Consider the following 25,196-nt stretch of genomic DNA (forward strand, 5'->3'; position numbering starts at 1 on the left):
AGGAGCGTTGCATAACCCGAAGGGCGTGACTTGATATTCAAACAAGCCGTACTTAGTACGGAAGGCGGTTTTCCATTCTTCTCCTTTTCCGACTCGGACCACGTGGTACGCTCCTCGAAGGTCCAATTTGGTATAAATCTGGGCATCTTTAACTTGGTCTAGCATCTCAGGGATAAGTGGCAAGGGGTAGCGGTTCTTCACGGTGATCTAGTTCAATGCGCGGTAGTCAATACAGGTTCTCAAGTCTCCTTCCTTTTTCGGTACGAAGAATAAAGGACTGGCTGCGGGGGACTTCGAAGGACGGATAAATCCGTTTGCAAGGTACTGGTCTAAATAGGATTTCAAATGAAGGTTTTCTGGTTCTGTGAGAGCGTAGATCCTGCCGCAAGGGATTTGTGCACCAGGAACAAGGTCGATCTGACAGTCTTAGGGCCTGTGCGGCGGCAAAGTATTGGCTGGGTCCTTTCGGAAAACATCCTGGAAATCATGGTATTCACTTGGCAAGGTATTAGTTGCTCCCAGGGTTGATACTGTCGCTCCGGGAGTCATGGGGATACAGACGTCGGGTTTCTCCTCTTGTTAATAGCAGGCAGGGGAGCAGTCACTGGGGAACGTTAGTTTTAGTGCCCGCCAGTCTATCAAAGGGTTGTGAGCAACCAACTATGGCATCCCTAGTATTAGCCTGAACTGAGGTGCCTTGATGAGATCGAATGAAATAGACTCCCGATGTCCGTCCTGGCACAGCAAGGTTGCCCTGGCTGTGCACTGGGTTACTGGTCCGGAAGCGATTTCTGTCCCATCCACGGTGGTTACCTTGTCCATAGTTGGCTTAGAAAACAAAGGAAGCTCAATCTCTGCTGCCAGTTCTTGATCAATATAATTTCCAACTGCTCTGCTATTGATGTATGCTTCAACGGCATGCATTCTTGACGACTGTTGGTGGTTAATTAAGATCACTGGTATGGCAAAGTGCGAGATCAGCAACTCTTTCTTCTCACTCGACAAACTGACCTCTAAGTTTGTCGAGCTTGGTAGTTTTCCGATTCCTTAGCTTCATCATTCTCTGTGGCCCTGACTGTTCTTCTTGGGGGTTTTACTGGACAGTCCTTCAGGAAATGTCCTGGTTTCCCACAATACAAACAAAGCTGTTGTTGTCTTCTTTTGTCCCGCTCTTGTTTTGTTAATGGAGGCTGTATCCCTCCAACCTGCATGGGTTCTACAGCATTTTCAGGTACACGGGGTGTGTTTTCCCTTGGTCAAACATACACGGTTCGAGGGTCTTAAACCGGTCTGCCTTTCGGTCCTGCAACCGGTGGTCTAGCTGCACGACCAGATTTATGAAATCTGCACAGTTTCTGGGTGGATCAACCACCTGGGCTAAGATGTCCTTTAATTTGCCTCGTAAGCCTCGATGGATTAACGTGGTTCTTTTGTTTTCTGGCCACCTAGCTTCGGCAACCAGCCTGTTGAAGGTAGCAATGTACGTTTACAAGTCCTGATTCCCCTGTCGGAGGGACAAGAGTTAATTGTCTACTGCTTATTCCTGGGTATGGCGAGCAAAACGTTTTTCCATTTCTCTCTGGAACCCCCCAATGTCATGTAATAGAGGATCGTCATGGGTTACCAACGGCACTGACCAATCTGCTGCACTACCACTCAGGTATGGTAAAACAAAAGCTACCCGAGCTTGGTCGTTTGGAAATGCTCCAGGCCTACAAAGAAAATGAAGGCGGCACTGATTGATGAATGCTGCATACTTCAGTGGGTCTCCTGAGAACCTTTCTGGTGGTGCCAGGGGCACTGTTCCAGGTAACGTGATCTGTACCGGAGTGGGTGGTATGGCAGGGTTTTGAATCGTTGGATTGCTTCCAGGTAGAGGCGTCTGTCCTGCCTGTGATTGCAAGTATTGCCTGCTAATCTCTTCAGTGCGTTCTTTGGTCACTATTAGGTCTCTCCGGAGGGCATTAGTCTCTTGTCGGGCAGAATGAACCTCAGCACGAATCTCTCCTAGTAATTGGGCCAATTGGTCCATTTCTGAGGTCTCCTTGGCGCCCAGGTGGATTTGCTATGGTAGGCTTCGCATTCTGTTACGCTCACCTGGTATCCACAGGGACGCCACCCAGCCGGGTTACTCGCTGGTATGCTTCTCAGCTTTGCCCTGATGTGGTCTGTGGGGAAGGTTCTGCCTGAAAATAGTTCAAGACTGACCGACTGGGGTAAGTATCCTCCCTCCACCCCCGTATGATTTCAGTCCCTCTGGCGCCCTCTCCTCACCTTGTGGTAGAATTAGGTGTGCTCTCAGTCCTGCCTTCTTTGCAGGGGCGCGTTGTCTTTCATGGGCGAGTGCGGTCCAGTTACTTCACTGACGCCGGTGCGTTTGATATTTGTCAGGTAGGTCTTATTGCTGTTCTTTAGTTTTGTTGCTATCCTGCATGCCTTTCTTTGTTTAAAATGTCTCTTTTTTCTCCCTTAGGTATGCTGAGCTTCAGCGCGGCGAACCGGCTTGGTTGAGCCCTGCTGGTAAATCATGGCGCATTAAGAGCGCTGTGATGCGGTAAGTAAGCGCTATGCGCAGCACTGCGAAGTCTTGCCTTTGCTAACCTGTGTTTTCCTTCCTTGTAGGTCGCAGTGTTTTTCAGCGCGATTGGAATGTCCAGAGTGGTGCCAGCCGAGAGGCGACCAGCCAGGTAAGCCTTTTGAGCAGTTCGTAAATTTGTAAATGTCTCTACTGCTTTCTTTAATGTTGCCTCTATTTTCCTCTTTCAGGTCGTTCTGTCCGGGAGGCATGCAGATTCGAGGAAGCTGTTCTCAGTAGCTGCGAGTGTTTAAAGATGAAGACTGCAGGTAAGATGCTGCTGCCAATGATGTTCCTTTTGTCTCCTTGCAGGTTCTGCTTCTCCGAGGTTCGAGGGAATAGCTGGACACGGTGAGCGTCACGTTGCAAGCTGCAAAGTAAGAGAAGCGTGTTGTCTCGCTCGGGTGTGGTTTAATTAGCCCCAACAAAATAGTCCAGGTAAAGTAGTCCCTAGGCTACCACACCCAAAACACTAGACCGCATAGCTTGGTTCTTAGGAACCAAGCTATGTGGATGCCTCCATGTGTGCTGACAATACAATAAAGTAGTTCCCAAGCACATTGTTTTTCATGGTGTATGAGCCTGGCGCCACAGGCGCCAGGACTGGTCCCATGAGGCCTTTTGAAGAGGATGCCAGGCTGTAGAGGCCCAAGTCCTGACTCCACCTGGCCAATGAGTTTGCCAGAGGGGGTTTAGGGCGAGGGTCGTGACAGATACCAGACAGGACGAAGCACGAAGCTAAAGGTCCTGGCTTGTGGCCTAGGAAATCAGAGATGGTGTCTTATTTCATTGGAAGAAGCAGCACCTTGATGCCGCTCCCCTTACCACTATTGTTGCTCATGTGCTGATGACCTGCCAAGTATCCAAGTTTGGCAAAGCCAATGCCAACCAATTAGGGCTCTCAAATGAGATTGTCTTGTAACTGTTGCGGTAGCCAATAGTTTGTTGTTATGAAGATGTCTTTTTTACCTGTATCATTTAAGGGGTAGTCGGTGGAGCAGATATCTTTATCCAATGAAAACATTTACCCCTATAAATTCCCCTAACCAATACTAGAATCCCATATGGTTTTTTTAACCAATATTGTGATGCAACGTCAATTGTGACATAATTCTTGCTTTTAAACTGTTAAGGTTGAGAAGGATGAGAGCGTGGAGACCTTGGTGTTTGTTGTTGTGCCTTATATGTATTATTAATAAAACAGACCTTTGCCATTTACCTTGACTATTTCCGTAACTGGGCGCGGAACTTCCCAGCTTGTCTGCTCTGCTAGCACTGGTGATTTCCGGTGCTGTACCTTTACATATGGTAGCAGTTCGGATGGCTCAGTATAGGCCCTCGGATAGTCGATGCCCCCCGCTGCAAGATTGAGGACTACAGAGGTGACACGTGGAGAGCGGTGAATTGTGCATACAACTGAGACGGTCGACAGGAGCCCCCTTAGGGAAAATCATGCCTGGTCCCCACAGGTGCTCCGCAGGGCAAGTGGCCGATTGAGGGAGGATCGATACCGAAGATCTCGGCCGATCCACAGATGTAAGTATAAATCATTGAATTGGCAAAAAAAGGAGGGGGGATTGGTCTGTATGTATTGCGGAAGTGTGAAGATACCTGCAACAAGTTTATGGAAGGTGGCGCACTAAACCTCAAGTTATTAAGAGTAAAGAAATGTCCTGCAACTAGGTCAAAGAAGAGTGCGCAACGCCACCTTTTGTAGTAACTTTAAAAGATGAAAGGAAACCCAGTCAAGAGGGGTAGTAAGATGGCCGTAGGGGTTTTGTTTTGTTGTGTTATTTTGAGGGTGCACCCATATGTGTAGTGATTGCCAGTGCCAGTGGGAGGGTGAGAAGTGGTTTAAGGTGTGAAAAAACAAGGTTTTGTGGATATTGGTTTACATCGTAGAGCACATGTAGTTGTTGTTTGGACCCAAAGATTGGTTCTGAGAGTGGGCAATGTTTGTGGTTCTGGCCCAAACAGTTGTTGTAGCCAAGAGGCTTGGCAAAAGGCATAGAAAGTGTTGGAAATGGAGGACGGTATTTCTGACCGGAGATTGTGAAGGAGTAGTGAAGAGATAGTAAATGTAAAGGTTTTTGAAGTCCGGTAAGTATCGGCAGTCAATAGCGTGACATGCCATCATGAGAGACACTCCTCTTATGCATTTATGTAAATCTCTACCAAGTTATAAAACTAAAATATGTAAATATAATGCTGAATGGGTTTGTGGCACAGCAGGCCAAATTTCTATGGCCTGGCTCCAAGAGGTGACTCTTTCGAAATCAGTGCTGCAACACATGACCTTTTTACATGCTGCATATAGAGGAAAGAATCTGCAAAAGAGAGTAGCCATTTTGGTGTCATGGAAGATGTTTGGGGACAAGGTGGAGGATAATCCCCCGAAGAAGCGGAAGTTTAATCAGCATGAAGGGCAGGGCACAGCACCCTCAGCTCCTCCCAGAACATTGAGTTGCGAGACGAAGGGCAGACCTCAGTGACGTCAAACGCTGCAAAGGAGAGACCCCCCACCGCAAGTCCCCGAAGCAGAAGGTGAAGAAGTGACGCAGATGCAGACACGATCGGCCACTAGGAGCAGACAGTAGCCAGCAGACGGAGAAAACTAAAAACCTGACCTGTCTTTTAAATACACCGATTGAGTGAACTTTTCCCCCCACCCCCAAGGATTTTACCTACATAAATAAAAAGACCCTTCCATAAGGAAAAGAAAACATAGACATTCAATGTTGGCACTAAAAATTATACTATTTGCAATTTTCTTTTATGTAATCATCCGTTACCGTGCTTTTAAAACGAGTAACGTACCGCAAGCCACCCTTTTGGTAGACCTAAAAACAAAGCTTATCTTTGAAAGAATTCTTAAAGTTATAATTGTGTCGTTTTTCTTGTAGGTACCAGCATTTTGGAAATAACGTGAAACTCACAGTGAAAAAGAAAATATGGGTCTTATTATTTTTGTTAGATATATTCTGTTGGAACAAGGACCACCCAGTGCATGTGGGCCTTTGCAACACTTGGATACATTAACAGTAATGCTTGTCGCTACGTTTTTCACATTCTGCTGTCTCTACTTTTTTCTTCTGGCTTTGCAAAAATTGGTCCTCTATAATGTACCTAATATACTGTCTAACAATGTGACACCCATTCCCATGTTGGATGAAGCAATAACCCAACCCTTCTCTACTGCTACAGAGCAGATGAAAAAATTGAAAAGAAATGCTGAAAATAACTTCTGACACATAAATGCCTACTTTGCTGACTTGGTCCAAGTGACCAATAATATGTGGTATCGGCACATGACCCGGTGAGGAGAAGGACATCTGATGAGAGCTGCTATGTGTGCTCTCTCATTCCTTATGCCATGAGCGCTTCCAGGACATTTGTGGCCACAGAAATACCTGCACATGATGCACATTGCCTAAACCACGACTAAAGGACATTTTTAGGAAAGACGGGCCACTTTACGGTGGATGTCAAAAGGCACATTCCCCTACGAGGATAGCTATATAAAAACAAAGACTATGATGGATGACCCAAAGATGAAAAATAAAATGATACAATATGTATTAGACACCCCAAATAAAGAAGACTCTGCAAATGTAGATCAAAAGTTGCAATGCCCACATGTTGTAAGGAAGGAGATAGGGGGGCTGCCAGGGTGCTGGGAGAGACACCAATTATTAATATATGGACAGTTATATACTTCAGCAGGATGGCTTGAAGGGATGATGGGGTGTAAAGCACAAACACTCCTGTCAGTGCCAGTAGAAGCAGTAAAGAATGCAAATGATGGATGTCTCGAAGAATGGATCAAATATTCCAAGCTGCTCACGTGGGTAGGGGGCGAAGCAGGCCCCTACCCATAATTCCCATTAAAAATGCCACATATTTCAGAAATACTGACCCTGTGAAAGTAGGGGAAAACCAATGGAACAAATGCATTTTTTATGTGCCTAGCATGAAAATGGGCACTGCCGTATTGATGGACCACTATTGTGCTTGTTGGTCCATAGCACATATGAAGCTGCCCCTGAATTGTTGAGGGCTGTGTTCCATGGTGCTGATAGGCATACCACATTGGTAGTGCCTGAAAGCGACGTACACATTTCAGATTTCCCTAAAATGACACATATGAGAAAGAAAAGATCCCTCACCCTTGAATCAACAAAAAGGAGTATTAACTATATTGCCAACAATATGTAAGAGGCATTTGATGATATACCATACAAGCATACATTGTTCAGTGGGACATAGATGTTCTTTGCATCACTTATTATTCCTGGGTTGCCAGCCAATATAAAAGCAAAGTGGTTGCAGATAAGCCACTGGGTGCTGCTACAAACAATTAGCACAACAGTGAAAGGCTTTAATGCTATAAAGGAAGTAAAGAAAGAGAAGAGAGCAATAAGGCTCATGACTCTTAAAAATAGGTATGTCCTTGATCTAATAACAGCCATGTAGAGTGGTGTGTGCACAAACATTGGCTTGTCTTTCTGCACATACTCACCTGCCCACGATGAGGAAAATTGACCTTCACAGAGGCCATAACGCTGCTAACAGATCTCCACACCAAAATGGTAGAGGAGGTGGACAAAGTTGAGCATGAAGATTGGCTCTCTTATCTATTTTCCTGGATCCCTCATGGCTGCTAATGCATTCAAAATACTAATAATAGCCATACTAGTAGTTATGATATGATATGGCATTTATAACGTGCCTATACACAAGTGTTTCAAGGCGCGACGAGGCAAGGGAGGGGGAACATAGGGAAGACAGACAGCGATCCTACTGGGCCAGGTGACATTCAGATCTCCCAAATGCATGGGAAGGGCAGTGCAGTACACGGATTAACAATTAGTAAGTACGGCCAGCAGGTGGCAAGTGCAGGGGTGAAGGGTAAGTGCAGGCATCGGATGTAGTGTGCCTCTAGGGATACAGAAACAGTCCCAAGTGCGGGGGTTGCCAAGAAGGCAGTGCAGGTGTGCGACTGGCTGGGGAGGGGACCTGCACCCGAGATCAGAGGGTGGCTAGGTAACCAGTGCAGTTTCAACCGGGGTATCAGCAGGGGAGAGGAGGAGAGAATGCAGAACCCAAGAGAAAGGTTTTGAGGTGCTTCTGGAACCGGAGATGGTTCTCCTCAAGTTTCAAGGGGGCAGGGAGGCTGTTCCAGAGGGAGGCCCCACCCGAAGAGAGAGATCTACCACCAACTCGTTGCTTGGAGAAGCGACTGATCCTTCGGCAGTTGGAGATGGAAGAGCAAAGAGCTTGAGAAGGAAGATATTTAGGAAGAGAGAGTTGAAGGTATTTTGGCCCCAGAAGGCCTTGTGGACAATGCAGAGGGTTTTGAACTTAATCCTCTCAGCCACTGGGAGCCAGTGTAGAGATTTCAGTCCTGGGGAGATATGATCCCTGGGCTTGAGGCCAAGGACAAGTCTTGCAGTCCTGTTCTGGATGAGTTGCAGAGGGCGGAGAGCAGAAGCAGGCAGATTTAGAAAGAGGCTGTTGCAATAGGAGATGTGAGGAGAGAAGGATAGTGTGGAGTCGAAGATGACCCTAAGGTTTTTAGCCTCACAGGTGGGAGCAAGAGGAGGGCCAAGAGAGGCTGGCCATAGAGTGACAGGAAAGGAGGGTGTGGGTGTGCCGACAAGGAGAATCTCGGTCTTACTGGCATTAAGGCAGAGATCATTGGCGGCACACCACTCCTGGATGGCGGAGGAGGCTGAGGGTAGCCTGAAAATGAGCTGAGTGTCATCCGCATAGCACTGGAAGTTGGGGCAGAGTGCAGCAATGCAGTGGGCAAGAAGTGCCAGGTATTGGTTGAAAAGCCAGGGAGAGAGGTTAGACCCCTGGGGAACACCACAGGTAGAGATAACGATAGAGGAGAGGAAGGAACCAAGTTGAAACTGGTAGGGTCAATCGAGAGAAAAGAAGTCAGCTATGCCAGGGCCAGACCGGTGATCCACAGGTTATCACGGAGACGGTTGACCGGGATGGCATGGTTGACCGTTTCAAAGGCGGAAGATAGATCAAGTAGGATGAGGACACGGGGGTGTTAGAATCAAGGTTGGAGAGCAGTTCTTCACAGATGTTCAGGAGAGCACGTTCCGTGCTTCTGGCAGCTCTGAAGCCAGACTGATGATCATGGAGACAACCAACAAATTCAGTGTGAAGATTGAGCTGGGAGATGGCCAGCTTTTCCAAGAGTTTGCCCAGGAAAGGAGTGATGGAGATTGGGCGATAGTTAGCCGGGCAGGATGGGTCGGCAGAGGGTTTCTTAAGAAGAGCGTGCCCAAGGGACTGCTTCAGGGGGAAAGGAAGACTCCAGTGGTGAAGGAGTGGTTGCAGAAGTCGGCCAGGGCAGGAGCCAGCCAGTCAATGTGGTCCTTGATGGTTTTTGAGGAACAGGGCTGAACCTGTTTTGACGAGACTTTCATAGATCGGACTTGTCTAGAAACCTTGTATGGGGAGAACGGGGGAAAGGCAGAGAAGGAGGGGGGAGGAGGCCAAAGAAGGGCCAGAGGAAGAGCAGGGAGTAGAGGGCGGAAGGGGAGAGGAGGAGAGAGAGAACAGGATGTCCTGTGTTTTAGAGATGAAATGAGACGCCAGTGCTGTGTAGAGGGCCTGGGAAGGGACAGGAGAGGTAGAGACTGCGGCAGGATTGTCCATTTCCTTGCAGATTTTAAAGAGTTCAGCCAGGTTGTAGGATGCCGCAGAGACGCGGGCTTGGATGTGAGCTCTCTTCTTAGTGTGGACAGAGAGCTGGTATTGCCTTTGTAGCAGGCGGCAGGCCAGTTTGTCAGAGGATGTACATGAAGCACGCCATTTTCTCTCAGCCACCCTACACTTGCATTTAAGGGTGACGAGGTCTGAGTCATACCACGAGTTGACTTGGCTTTGGGCTTCAGGGCTTAGTGCTGTTAGGATTCTGCATCCTGATATTAGCCAAAAGCCAATGCAAGAAGACTGCTAAAAAGGTGGTAGGCATGAAAATAGTGATACACTTTGACACTAAGATGCGTGAGTGCACATAAACCGATGATCTACCTCACTGGACTTTAGACAAAGTCCTATCTTCCCTCCAGGCTCCACATTTTGTTATGCCCGAGACCCTCATAATTATGTGGAATGTTGGGTATTCTGCAAACCAGATGGAGTGCTGCTATATGACATGCAGTGTGGATGAGAATATAAAGAATTCAGGTGACCTGAAGGGGGTGACTAAGATATGGACCCCCAAGGTACCTTACTGGGGGGAAGGTCCTCCAAGAGAAGTGGTTGAGGCCTCGATCAGAGGGGGGAATGTTGAGAGGAAGATGAATGTGTCATTCATGGCGTCAGCCCCTACCGTAATACCGGCCGATGGCTGTTGATACCGGTATTAAAGTTTTCGGTGGGTGTGGAGGCTGTTGGGTTGGAGGAGTATGCGCACCCGAGGACTCGTAATACAGTGGAAATTCTGCCGGTCACAACCGCCTGTATTTCCGCTGTTTTACCAGCAAACTCCTAATGAGCCCCAATGTGCTTATGCGATATTCAAATGAAGGCAACAATTTTACTCTGTAAAGTAAGTGGACCACTGTATGATTAGGCATAAATAATGGCCTCTGTCCCTGTAAAGTCTCATCTGAGACTCTTCTGGTCAGTTCATCAACAGCACAACCATTTTTTTATTTATTTAAAAAACTACTTTTGTAATCGAATGCAAAGCAACGCTTTTTCAAGCTTTTTAGTTTATACATGTTACCTATAGATGCATTCACCCAGTATCCTTTATCGTCTCAATTCCGAATGCTGCATCTCTAGGGCGGAACCTAGTGCCATCTGTAGGGAATTTAAGCTGTGCACCACGCCACATGCGTACTCACAGTTACAGCAGTAATTATCTTGGGTCAATTTGCATGCTCGGGACGGGGCAGGTGCTATCCACTCCACAAACCACGTAGAAACATAATTAGCGATCATTGCAGTAAAAATGTTCTTCTCAATTTAGAAACATAATTAGCGATCATTGCAGTAAAAATGTTCTTCTCAATTCATTGTTGTTCTGAATCAACCATGTATCCCTTTAAGGTACCAGTTTATCAAAACGTGCAGGCTTTTTGTTTAGATGCACATGGTTTTGTGCTTTGTCCTGTGCCAAACACCACCTGCGGTATTTCTACTTTGGCTGTTGTATGGGCACCCTGGCAGTCTACATTGAACAAACATTCTTTCTCAAACGTATGAAAACAGGATTTTTGTCTTATTTCTTTCTGATCGAAAATGAAATGGCTTGTTGTCATGACAACGGAAGGATGGCGAGGTGTTTATTTGGAAGTGAGTTATGAACCAGAATTCATAGCAGGCTCTATCTAATTATAAGTGTTTGAAAAACTAATCTTGTAAGAGACTCTCATTTCGTGTAAAACATTTTCTATGAGGATTCCTGTCTGAAAGGATATAAAATGGCTTTTTAGAAACATTAATCCAGAGCATCTGTTTGTGAAAGGAATTATTTGAGCTCAGTAATGGAAGTACTATCTAAGCTACAACCTGCAGTTTGTGAAAAACTACCACTTCAGCAGTCTGCTCTTTATACAGACGGTTTGTACTGAAGACGTGATTTTACATGAATCGATGGTAACTTTTACAATTTGCTTTATATTTTAAGTGTTAAAATATTGTGAAATCTTACTTTGTATCTCACATACGTTTAACCTGTTGTTTCCCTTTTTTAAACGTGTGTTTACACATTCTTCTGTGAAAGCCATAATACTGAAATATGGTCTGCACAAATATAGATGTTATTTTGTCATTGTATTTAAACACGTGATATTGAAAAACTGCACTGTTCGTTTTTGTACATTTCATCAAACCTGTAGCTGTCAATTTTACAGGCACTTGTTACCCAAATGCACAGGGCTTGTTGTGATTAAGAACCGTAACCAGGAAGTAGCATTACATATATGTGCTTTGATGCCTAAAAGAGGGGCCGTGGGGGTCATTACATTTTCAGGACATGCCTGACATATTTTGAAAGCTGCTCTGTATCATAGAAAACAGAGTCACAGTTATGATGTTTAACTTGCATTCCGTTGTGATTCTTTGAGTTGAGGTCTTTCAGAAGCATCGGAAAACAGTGTACACGCAGGTGCTAAAAATCGCTAATTTGTTTTATACACTGTGCAAACTGTGCCGGTTTATTGGCCCTGGGGCAAAGTGGTTAACACACTGTCAACATTTCAGATACTTGATGATTGATGCTAACCCAATTACAATAATTGTTTGGCAGATTAGGAATTATCACTGAGCTTTAAACCTGAACTTCTTTTTAACAATGTTTGATTATAATGTTTGTGACATTTATATATAACCTGAGCAGTTTTAAAAGTGAATTTGAGACGAAATTGCATATGCATCTAGAACAACTGTGGTGTGTTTGCAGAATGCAGAACCATTTTTCTATAGATATTGTGAAATTCTGTTACATAACCAAAGTAAATACACTTTTTGTTGCCGATGCATGCAAAATCGGGGCTAGAAACTCTTAACCTTTGAACAATAAAATCAGTATACTTTTTTATATGTTTACTATACAGGAATGTCCTCAATGTAGTCACTGGTGATCAAACAAAGCCAGATGGTGTGGTTAAAAAAGCTAATAAACCTTTCCCCAAGGCATTGAAAAAACGTTTTTTTTAATGCAGTGGCCTGCAACCTGTAGCTCTTTAAATGTTTAGAACTACAACTCTCATGATCCCTCACCATTGGCTATGCTGGCTAAGTACGATAGAAGTTGTAGTCAAAAACATTTGCAGAGCCAACTGCTTTATGTTTTTTGGGATGCACCAGTTCTTCTCCATTATTATATTAGTGGTATCTATAGAACAAATGTTGCTCTTCCGCAGTATGAATCCAAGCATCTTGTCTGCTCAAAAGTCTTTGGTAAGAATCAGTATCTTTTCCTTTTATAAAACGTATGTCATTTGAGGACAGTGACGTTATCTTCACTGCACATATTTATTCTATGAAAACGAAAGTGTAAACTGGTCACCCCTCCCTTATGCCGAGATCACTGGTTCAGACTAACATTTCAATACTATGTTTGTTTTTCAACACTGTATTCAACCATGCACTTTTTCCATGTATCACAATTTAATTAATGTATTCAATTCTTTGCTAAAACAAACATTAAGCCAATATTTGATCCAAATAATTGAGACCACGTATACATTTGTGTAACCGTGAGGTTATCCTACTGTGGGGTTAGTATAGCATGAGACATGATTTTCATTCAACACATACAGTACTCCTGAACTATCAAAGAGTAGAGTGCTTCCTAATTTAATTCACAATGAAGCACTTTACACTGACATGTACCAATGCTCAAACTCTGCTAGAACACCGGAAAATATAACATAGGCTCTCTATTATGGCCTTGGGAAAGTCGACATATGTTTTGGCCTTGTGTCTTATAACGTTATCCTTAACGCTTTCTGACTGTTGTTGGCGGGCGTTCTTCAGGACGGTATATTCTTTGTGTGACGACTTAATATAGGCATTCCTTGGATGTTTTTTTCAGACACTACAATATAAACAAAAAGTTTAAAAACAATATACTAAAAAGATAGGTGAAATAACTACTAGTGCTGGTTGTTTGATGTTACTCCTAATATTTCAGAAACTAACCTTAATTTAAGTGCAAGTGGACATGGGCTGCATCTATAGACTTATTTCTTCTGTCTGAAGATGGAAGCAGTAGCTTTTCTTTAATGTTCCCTCCCCCCGGGTGTCCACTTATTGAGGTTTTTTTAGCATAACTCGCTCTATCAGATCAGTGCTTCTATGACACTTGGATTGCTTATTTATTAAGACATGTCTGCTACCTCAAAGCATGTCAAAAAAAGAACAATGGTGCAAGAATAATTGTAAAAAGAAGATAGACATGGCACTATACAGATATAAATCTTGTCACATCTCCAGTTCGAACTCACACATTTTTTGGGTCAATGCATATCCCCCATTATTACCCACATCACCTCAGTGTTGTCTGGCCTCAATGTTTTCTGGTTCCGACAAGTGAGACTAGAGCTCTATTAATGTCCAAAAATCGAGATAACCTAGATAAAAATGAAAGAGAAACCTTGAAAAATGTACAAAGTAATCCAACCTTTATCATTAAACCTTATTTCTAACACATGATCAGTGTTCGCAAATTCTTTGTCTCACTTGTCTCTTTGTTTTTTCCAATATGGATCAAGTTGCATAGGAATTTTATTCCATAGATGGCCCATTGTGTGAGACAGTTTGTGTAAGTTTTTAAAGCCCAGATTTTGTCTTTCAATTCTATGGTTTTCATGCCCTTTGTGAGAGGACAGACAGAGCATTTCGACAACAGGCGGCAGGCCCTATAGTGTGGTCCTCCTGGGTTGTGTGTTGTATATGGCTGGATATGTGTGAACCAAAGCATCTTTAAGGTTTTTTTGTCTTTTAAAAGCAAACCTTGATTTCGGTGGTGTAAAATCTGGCATTTGTATTATGTGCCAGTTCTTGAGAATCATCCTTCTGAGATCATTGCTTATTGGACAACACAGGTTTTTATGGAAAGTCTGAACTATTTTGGACGGATATCCCCATTTTTAAACTGTATTTTTAAGGCTTTGCTGTGTTTCTCAAATTCAATAGGGTGTGTGCAGTTTCTACGCGTTCTCAAGAACTGGACGACTGGAAGGCTATTCTTCAGATTCAATGGGTGAAAACTGTCGTATTGAAGGAGGGTATTCTTGTCTGTTGGTTTTATAAAAAGTGTTATCTCCAGGGTGCCACTCTCTGACTTATAAATCAGTAAGTCTAGAAATGGCATCTTCTCAAGATCATATACCATAGCCAAGTTTAAAAATTGGTCTTGGTTGTTGAGCTAAATCAAAACAGACTCCAATTCTTGCACAGAACCTTTCCAAACCATAAACACTTCATCGATGTAGCATTACCAACCATCTATCATCTGACTATGGGGATTGTTCTCGTAGTATATTGAGTTTTCCTCAAGGTGGTCCATATACAATTTGGCAATGTTTGGGGCAAAAGTGGCACCCATGCTTATGCCGTGTTTAGGTCATAGAAATCTCCCTCAAAAAGAAAGTAATTATCTGTTAGTGCGATCCTGATACATTCTAACACAAAAGACGTTGGAACTTTTTCTGGTGTTGTGGTTCGTTTGTCTAGGTACATGCACATGACCATGACACTATTCAATTGCGGAATACTAGTATAAAGTGCTTCCACATCAAAGGAGACTAATAAGTCATCCTGCTCGACTTTCATGTGCGCAAGGGTGTTGCACATCTGTGTAGTATCTTTTATAAATGACAGCATTATGCGCATAAGGGGTCTTAGAAAATAACTGGCATAGATAGATAATGGTTCCAGGATTGAGCCTTTGGCTGATACGATTGGTCTACCTGGAGGGGATGTGTTGCTTTTTTGAATTTATGGCAAGATGTAAAAAGCCGGAATGGTCGGATTGGTTCTTGTGAGGAAGGTTGTCTCAGCCGATGTATTGGATCTACTGCTAATCTTTTATAGAACAAGGGATTATGCAAATGTTTCAATGCTTCTTCTCTATAAGCTTCATTTGACCAGAGTACACTCTGGTGGCACACTTTATAATATTTAAGCATAAACATTCAGACATTTTCTGGTTTGTAATACAAGTCATTGCGGCCCCAATCAGAGGTGGAGACCATGATCTAATACTAAGAAAAGCAGAACAACATTAGATTTATAAATTGGACACAGTCCAGAATGGTCTAAACTCTTGTGTAGAATATGGACTATTCATCTAATGATGGCTCTAAAGTAGATCTCCATCCACCCCTTTTTTCCAGATAAACAACTTAACGATTGGTCTGCCCACTTGTTCTGTAAAAACAAGAATAGACTGTTGTCCATTGGATAAGAATCACAAAGATTGAAAAATGACTTGCAAAAAGGGAGTAACTTCTGCTTTGTTTCATCTCCACCTTCTGCTGAAATTCTAAGTTGGTACTCTACACAATAATATCAGTTATACCAGCACTATAGAATTTGTCCTAAATTCAAACGTGTCATTTAAAACATAAAATTCTGACTATCAGTACCAGAAAACATTTAGGCCAGACAACACTGAGGCGATGTGGGTAATAATGGGTGATATGCATTGACCAAAAAGATTATAACCAACCCAAGAGGGCACCCAAAAAAATGACAAACGCTGTCCGTGTGCAAGATGCGTACCTCGGGGTAGAACATGTTGGCATCTCAAAAAAATAACTGAATTCACACTGTGGTTATTCTCGATAAAATGTATCATTGTCCCCTACCGTACTATTATGAGGGTTCTGGTAAACTTAGTCGAAATTCAGCGTACAGGGAAATGCAATATAGATGCCCATACAAAGATGGCACGTGGTTGACAGCGTTTCCCACAGGAGACCTAACACATGTTTTTCATGTCCACAATTCAGTAAGCGTTGTACGGCGCAGAGTGACACAGCAGACAGATTACGAACGGGGGCTAAACAGCTGAGGTTTCTAACTGGGAGATGCAACAAGATGTATATCTGTATAGTGCCACGTCTATCTTCCTTTTACAATTATTCTTGCCTCATTGTTCTTTTTTCAACATGCTTTGAGGTAGTAGACCTGCCTTTTTAAATGAGCAATCCAAGTGTTACAGAAACACTTGTCTGATAGAGCAGGTTATGCTAAAAAACAACTCAATATGTGAATAGCCGGGGGGTGGGGGGTCCTTTTTTGCTTAGCATTCCTAACAATATCCACAAACACATATATACAGCTTGCTTCTTTATTAATGAAAAGGTCACAAGAATATCGCATTTAAGAATCATATGCATTAGAAAACACTGAAAATGTGTTTAAAAACCAACTCATTCATTCTTTGATAGAGAAACAAATAACAAAGAAACACTATTCAAAATGTAAGGTCTTTGATAGACCGAAGTGACGCCAATAAAAGGTTAGTAAAAACCTATGCTAGGCAAAACAACATGAAGAATTTTGACTACATGACGCTGATTCCAGACATAAGAAAAACAGTTTTGTCCAGCAGGGAACATTAAAGAAAAAATACTGCTTCCATCTTCATACAGAAGATATAAGTCTATAGATGCAGCCAATGTCCACTTGCACTGAAATTAAGGTTAGTGTCTGACATATTAGGAGTAACATCAAACTACAAGCACTAGTAGTTATTCCATCTAACTTTTTAGTATATTGTTTTAAAATATTTTGTTTATATTGTAGTGTCTGCGCACAAAACATCCAAGCGGTGCCTAGATTAAGTCTTCACACAAAGACTATACCGTCCTGAAGAAGGCCTGTCAACAACAGTCAGAAAGTGTTAGGGATAACGTTATAAGACACAGGGGCCGAAACATATTTCGACTTTCCCAAGGCCATAATAGAGAGCCTATGTTATGTTTTTCCGGTATTCTAGCAGAGTTTGAGCATTGGTACATGTCAGTGTAAAGAGCTTCATTGAGAATTAAAATAGGAAACACTCTACTCTTTGATAGTTCAAGCGTACTGTATTTGTCGAATGAAAATCAAGTCACATGCTATACTAACCCCACAGTAGGATAACCTCACGGTTATACAAATGTATATGTGTGCTCAATATTTGGAAAAAATATTGTGTTCGTTTTAGCATAGTATTGAATACATTGATTACATTGTGATACATGGAAAAAATGCATGGTTCAAAAAAGTAGTTGAAAAACAAACACAGTATTGAAATGTCAGTCCGAACCAGTGATGTGGGCATAAGGGAGGGGTAACCAGTTTACACTTTCGTTTTCATACCGTGTGCAATCTTCCCACGTTTAAACTGGTCCCCTGATAACAAAAAATAGGGATGTACCCATCTTTACACTCTATATTTATTCTAGACATTCTTTTTGTACTGCTCTTTGCTTACAACTTTCAAAAGGGTTGATGCCCAGTGTTTCAGATTTTGATTTTTCAATGTATCACACAAACCGCTAATCTAATATCGGGAAAGAGTACTACCACACCCCCACCAATTCAGATTAAAAGAGGAAGTGCACTGTTGTTTTGGTGAGCCTAAATATTTTTTTAACATTTTATTTCACTCACATAGCACTTTTATACAAAGTGCCTTCCAAATAAAATAATTGTTCAAAAATTAATTGAATTCATGCAAATGAAATATTTCACACCTTCATAGTGCTATAAATCTGTTCATCAGATACATTTGAGTAACCTAAATTGAGCATGTGTTTGTTAATCCACCTATTTAATATTGTCAAGTTTGAAAGGGGACTTACACTTGCTGGATAATAATTTGGGATGTTTGAGACCAGAGGATGAAAAAAAGGAGAACCTTGGAACGCAATGCGCGGCGTGGCTAAGCGGCCATGAAGTAGGAAGCGTCTCTCTGAGAGCTCCTGATGATCTGCGGTGATCCAAACAAAAACAGAGGAAGCAACGAGCGGTTGTGCTGGAAAACTGAAGGACAGGTGCATCAAGTGGCGGCACATGTCCAGGAGAAAGCAGGAGTACTGCAGAGGGAAATGGAGTGGTGCCTGGCTGGCGGCAAGTTTGTACCCAGCGCAAGGAATAAGATACAAGATGGCCAACGTAACAAAGCAAAAGGAGTCATTGTAACCCGGACGGCAAGGAAGGTCAGAAGTGTGTGGCAAGGAGTGGTGCATGTGACTGGCTGGGAAACCTGAGACTTGGCTGGCAGTAGGAGTGGACGGGGACGGCTGCAACTGTGACAAGGAAGAGTCGAAAACAACAGTTGCAACCCGGATCAGACGGTGAGGAGCCCGGTGTGTTGGTGCAAACTAAGGAAATCCTGCGCTCCGTTCACATGACTGGTGAAAAAAGCTGTGCTGCCACATAGGAACACTAAGGAAGACCCCTTTTACAGAGTATGAACACTAATGCGAAGTGAAACGAGATAAGGGCCTGAGGCGAGTAGATGAAGCAGTACATACTGCAGAGTGCTTGACGTGGTAAGGAGAACAAACTGTACCAATAAGCCCCTGCCACACTTCACCTCACGGTGCATAGAAGCCCTTCACTCACGGCCCCACACCAAGCAAAAGGCTGGAGGAAGGCACAGGATTGGGAGGATAGATCTGTGAAATGCAATGGCTAAATAATAGCGAAGTGAGCAAGACACAGCAGGAGTGAATACTCAGCCAAGCTGTGTGGAGGGCAGCCAGGGAGCGAACACGGAAGGCACGGATGGTAAAGGGCACAGAGGAGGGACTGTGGAAAAGCTAAAGAGGTGCCACCTGCAGGGTCCACAGGAGGAGGTATAATGGCTAACATATAAGCTGTCCTGAAAGGTCATTCTGGTAAGTGGAGCCTTATCACTGCTGGAAAGGGCTGCAGTCCTCCCCTCCGACCCCCTGGGGAACAACGGGGAGGCGATGAGAAAAGAGCACGTAGTCCCATGTGATATATAACAGTAGGGGCTATGACTGCGTAGGGTGTGCACAGCCGGACACCTGGGAGGACACACAGGAGAAGGGTCATACAACGCATCAGGAGTCTGGTTCTTGAGTCACTAGTTGCTGTGGCCCCCAGGCGACAGCGATCTGGTGGAGTCCAGGCCCTGAGGCCAATATCATTACTGGTTGCCCATGGTGTGACAACTCATTGCAGAAGCCGAGAGGTGGAAGTTAAGCCGCTGGGAACCCTGGGGCGGACTCAACAGTGCAGTGGCTGCAACTCCAAGGCCCCAGAAACACTGAAGGGTGCTGAAGACAAAGGAGTGAGTGGGGCCAGGCTAAACAAAACTGATGTCAGGAAAAGGCAATGAGGCGAAAGGCAAATAGACCATTATGGAAGCCTTCGCGAAGGTACTGGAGAGCCCTGAGGAAGACAAAAGCAAACACAGCGAGATGGGTCAGACTAAAGGGTGCGAAGACTCTGCAGAGCAGTGATACCAGCAGCTCCTAAACGCCATCACTGCATCACAGGCCACCATTAAATCCAAAATCGATGAAGTCAGAATAGATGTGGGCCTGTTGAGACAAGCTGTACGTGGACTGGCAGAGCACACAGGCAAACTGGAAATGCAGGTGCAGGAGAATGCCACGGAAAGTAAGAAGATATCCAAAGAGGTAGATATCCTGCGGCAGAAGGTGAAGCTGCTGGAAGAGAGAGCAGAGGATGCAGTAGGCCGTGCATGGTGGAACAACATCCGGATTGTGGGCCTGCCGGAGGGAATGGAAGGGTCCGACCCCACCAATTATATTGAGAACTTACTACTGCAGGAACTGCGCCTTGGAAATCTGACGAAGGGCTTCACCATAGAGTGCGCGCACTGCTCCTTAGTGAGGAAGCTGTCCCCGGGAGCCCGACTAGACCTATAATATCAAAGGTCCTCAATTATAAGGACAGGGAGAAGATCCTAGCATTCTCCTGGAATGGGGGCATTATACAGAGGGCCTCAGAAAAGCTGGCTATATATCCAGACTACACATTCCAGATGCAAAAAGGCTGAGCTCGATTTATTGTTCCGAAAGTGAGACTAAAAAAGCTGGTCTTAAATGTATGTTAATTTACCCGGCCAGGTTGAAGATCCTCCATGATGGAAAGGCTTTGTTCTTTGAAATGCCATCCGAGGCGCAAGACTGGGTGGATAATGCGAAGATCCGACCACTTGCGGAGTGAGCATGAGAGGGGGAATGACCAGCCAGCACAGCGTCGGCCATGAGAGGACTGGGATGACAGGGACATTCAGACACAAGAGGATTTAACAAAGAAGACCGCTGTAGAACAACAATTATGTGAAGAACGATGAGATTCGTAAAACCTAAAGAAGTCGCTTATTGCAAGAGAAACAAGACTCAGACACGAGAGCAGAGACCACCTACTACCCCACATATCTTTTTACAGGGTACGATTTTGTGCCCACCCGTTGGACACCTGGAGCCCCAGAGTTTGACTAGGCGTTCGAGTAGCAGAAGCGGGATGAGTCTAAGCATGCATGGCATGGCTGGACAGTTACAGTTGGGTAAAGTTTGGTTACACGTTGGGGGAGGGGTGGAGTTGAGTAACGGGGCGGAATGGGGAGAGGCCTGTACGAATTGACATATGCTACACATTACCTCGGTGGGTGTTATGGGCAGTCCAAAGGCCCCGCCAGAACTCTGTGCGATTAAATATGTTGGCTGAAGGAGTAAGAATTATGACCTGGAATGTCCAGGGGCTAAACAATTATATTAAACAGCAAAGGGTCCTTGCGTACTTAAGAAGACAAAAAGTCGGGATTGTGCCATCACAGAAACACACCTGAATACACATAAACATAAGAAACTTGCTAGTGCATGGGGGGGGCTGGTGATGGTGGGCTCCACATAGTCAACATACGCAGGAGGTGTGCTAATATGGGTAAACCCGGTTATACCATTCAAAGTATTGAACACTAAGTCAGATGACGAATGTAGGATGGCTATACTACGTTATGTTAGCAAACTGGAAGGTATGCATAGTTAACACTTATGCACCCAATCATGATGCTACTGTCTTTTTTAAGTTATTGTATGCGAGGCTAGGGCCTCACAGAGTGGGAGTGGTGATATGGGGCGGAGATTTCAATTGAACCTTGAATCCCAACATAGATAGGTCTGATAAGAAGCATAAAAGACCGGCCCCTCCGGCCAAAGTCCGGGGCACACTTTTGAACCCTTTTCAGTTAGTAGACATATGGAGGACACTTCACAGGGACAGAATAGAATACTCCCATTTCTCTGCCCCACACAGAGTGCACACAAGGCTTGACTATAGGTTCACAGTGGAAGAACATGTTTTGGAATTTACAGAAGCTGAATATCAGGCTAGAGTATTATCAATTCATGCTCCCATTTTAACTGTATGGACTGTAGTTGCCCCAAGGCCTCTCATACCTACCTGGAGATTGAGAGGTGAATCACTTCAGGACACAGCGTTCATGCAATATGTAAGAAAGAGCACTGGTGATTTTATGGAAACCAATGAGGGTAGTGTGAAACTAGTAGGTACGCCTTGGGAAGCATATACAGTTGTGATAAGAGGAGATATGATAGCTACTGCTGGAGGAGTGCAGAAAACCATCATTAAAGGCCTAAGTGACATGGAGAGTAAACCACTTGAACTGGAAAGGCAGGGGGATGTGAGAGTGGAATGTGTGGAGGAGGAAATACGGCTAAGGCAGGCGTGTATAACGCACTGGGAAAGGCTGGGGAAGTTTAGCTACGCAAGATACCTGGAAAGAAGTCATGCTCAAGGGGATAAACCGGGGAGGATGCTAGCCTGGCTATATAAACAAAATAGGAACGCAAGGTCACCGATATGTTCCGTCCTGAACACAGACCGAGAAGAGGTAAACACGCAATCCGGTATTAGTAAAGTGTTCTCAGAATATTATAAGGAATTGTACACGGCCCCAAGTATACAGCGGGAGGAAGAACTACAAGATACCTTAGACCTTATTACCCTACCGATATTAGATGAATATCAGAGGGATATGCTGGACAAGCCCATTACTCTAGAAGAAGTGATGGCCACTATAAGAACGTTGCCCTCGGGGAAAGTCCCTGGCACAGATGGATTACCGGGGGATTTCTACAAGGCTTATGTAGACGTGTTGGCTCCATTGCTGGCTAGGGTATACAATCAAGCATACGAGAGGCTATGATTATCCCGCTGCTCAAACCTGATAAGGGAAACACAGACTGTAGTTCTCATTATCAAACCAAGATAGCAAAATCCTCACAGCACTCCTGGCAAACAGACTCAAGAGAGTGAAACCAATCTTGGTCCATCAAGATCAGACTGGATATGTCCCGGGGTGAAGTATAGCTGGGAATCTAAGGCGGTTACATCATGTCATTCATTGTATGAAAGGCAGGGTGGAGCATAGTGCAGTTGCCTCATTGGACGCAACTAAGGCATTTGGGATTGGCTATATGCCACCACGATCAAGATGGGAATAGGTCCGAACTACATGAGGTGGGTGAATGGCAGCTTGGGTGTCCGCTGTCCCCAATGCTATATTTAATCGCAGAACTCATTGCAGCTTATCTAAGGCAAGAATATAGTGATGTTGGCTTAGAAATAGAGGGGGTGCGGCACATAGTGTCGATGTACGCAGACATACATATTGGAGGTGTTGGATGGCTTTGGTACACTGACAGGGATCCGAATAAATAAGGGAAAATCATGCCTATTTCCATTAGCAGGGATGGCGACTCTAAGAGAAGCAGAGTTACCGGTCCTGCCACTTCCATGGAAGGGGTGCTCATTTAGGGATTTGGGGCTGAACATATACCTTGATCCTAAGGCAGGACACAAAGGTAATACAGGTAAAGCTATGGAAGTTTTGGCCAAATCGATGGAATTTTGGAGCAAGCTACCTCCGTCGATGGCGGAAGAGCGGCATTATTAAAAATGGTGGCTTGGCCGAGGCTTATGCACTGCTTTGGAAATGTCCTGTACAATATCCCTAGGAAGTTCTTCTTAGAACTAGACAAAATTTGCAGGGGGTTTCTCTGGCGGGGGGGTAGGCCCCGAGTGGCACTTATTGTGTTACAAAGACCATATGCGCAAGGAGATATGAAGATCCCTAATTTTGAATTATACTTTCTGGCATGCCAGTTGCAGTATGTAGTACAATGGATGGCGGATGACCCTACTGGGGACAGAAGCCTCCTACTACCATCAGTGAAAAGACTATTCCTCAGAGATTTGATTTGGACTTCTCCGCGGGAACGGCAGAGCCACCCCTATTTAGTGAAGCTGGGAAAACAGATATGGCGCAGGACCTGTAAAACCATGGAGTTTGGGGACCCAATATCACCACAAACACCCTTAGCAGCGGTAATGGAGGACACCCAGGGGCATAGATCGAGAGTACAGGTGCACTGGGAGTCTTGTGGAATTGCCAAATAGGGGATTTGAGGAACGAAAATCGGCTAATGGATTTTACCGAACTTCACGCAGCCACAAGTATATATAGGCGGAAGTTCCAGTTACACAGGATTATGATAAGTACAATTAAAGGTAGGTGGTCAACCGTAACAGAGGAGAATATAGGGTGTGAAGATATGGAAACACTCATAAACATTTCAGAAGGGGGCAACGCAGTTTCCAGAATCTAGGAGTCATTGAAAGAGCACGCCTCAAGAGGGCAATTGAAATGCAGAGAGCAGTGGGAGGAAGAGTTGGGGAGAGAGTTTGAGGAAAAAGATTGGAACAGGATAGTCCTATACCACAAAAAGGTTTCTAGGAATGCGAGGCTGCAGCTGATACAACTCTACATCACACAAAGGGCATATCTAACGCCAGCAGCAATAGCAAAATTTAAGGGGGCGAGTCGGCAGACATGTCCCAAGTGCAATGAAGAGAATGCACGATTGATACATATGTTTTGGGAATGCCGGGTGGTGCAGGAATTTTGGGTGAGGGTGGCAAGCAAAGTAGCCCACCCTGTTATTACCCTGGATATCAAATCTCCAGAGGCATATTTGTTAGGCCTGTTTAAGAGAAGTGTGAAGGCTAAGTCTGTGGGGAAAATCAAGGATCTAATATATATACTAGCTAAACGAAGCATAACCATGCAATGGAAAGCGGCCAAGGGGCCAAGTATCGATAGATGCTGGGAAGATTTGAGAAAATGGGCCACGGCAATGGTCCACGGCAGAAACAGGAGTATGGGAGAGAGCTCTGGGTGAACAAAAGCAGGAACTCGGAGTGGACATTCTTCAATGGATTGCCTCAACAGTGACATTGTTTATCGATAAAGAGAGTGAGGACGGGAGTCAAGACACGGAGGACTAGACCGAGGATAGTGGAATGTAATAACGATAAGATGGAACTATGTACGGGCAGTTTGGGGGGGTTTGGGAAGTTATAAAGGGACAAGCAGATGTTGATTGAAGTTAAGTTGCATTGTTGTGGTTATTGTTGTATGGAATTAATGAAATAAAAAAAATAAAAAACCTTGGAATGCAACAATGATGAGAACAGACAGTAAGGCCAAGTGAGGCAGAACAAAGCTTACATGTAGGGTGGTAAAATAAAAATTGATTGGATGGTTAAGATGTAGCAATAGGATCCTATAAGCAGTATGCTCAAAGAAAGAAATTAAGTTTGGCCTTTTGGGTATCTTGCATAATAGCACCTGCGAGGCGATGAGCACCCAATTACAGTGCCCACAGCGCAGGCGGATTTCTGTTGTATAAGTATGCATTCCAAAGCATTAGGTTACTCTGGCTCTTCCCCAGCTCCCCCGCCATAAAAACTACCCAATCCACGCCTCTCTCCTTGCTCATGGACTGCAATGGAAATTGAAAAGGGGCTCCTCCTAAAACTCTGTCATTTCTGTTACAGCCATCTCATTTGTAGATCTGTTTTTTTAGTTTGGGCTATTAGGTGGCGCTTGCAACACCTAAAAGCCGAAGAAACTATTGTATTAGAGAAATGACATATGAGGAGGGACACACAGGGCCTCATTACAAGTAAGTCAGTAAGTGGAAAAAGTAGCAGTAAATTCATTATTGCCACCTTTACCACTACCCCGAATCCTGACTTCCAGAAATTTGGCACTAAT

General features: G+C 44.3%; 1 protein-coding gene across 2 annotated transcripts in view; it reads left to right on the forward strand.

Moving 5' to 3' along the window:
- The window catches only part of PRKAR1B (protein kinase cAMP-dependent type I regulatory subunit beta), a 2,827,796-nt gene that overhangs the window by 639,834 nt on the left and 2,162,766 nt on the right, over nucleotides 1-25,196 (forward strand). Inside the window, exon 1 of one of the 2 annotated variants that reach the window (XM_069647236.1) lies at nucleotides 10,962-11,206. The exons of the other annotated variant lie outside the window; for it this stretch is intronic. Coding sequence (XP_069503337.1) covers nucleotides 11,204-11,206 — 3 coding nt within the window. The 5' untranslated portion in view covers nucleotides 10,962-11,203. Of the gene's footprint in view, nucleotides 1-10,961; nucleotides 11,207-25,196 lie in introns of those variants that run through there. 2 annotated transcript variants of the gene reach the window in all.

This window comes from Ambystoma mexicanum, chromosome 2q, assembly GCF_040938575.1.
Source record: "Ambystoma mexicanum isolate Mex_15411 chromosome 2q, UKY_AmexF1_1, whole genome shotgun sequence".
NCBI lineage: Eukaryota > Metazoa > Chordata > Amphibia > Caudata > Ambystomatidae > Ambystoma > Ambystoma mexicanum.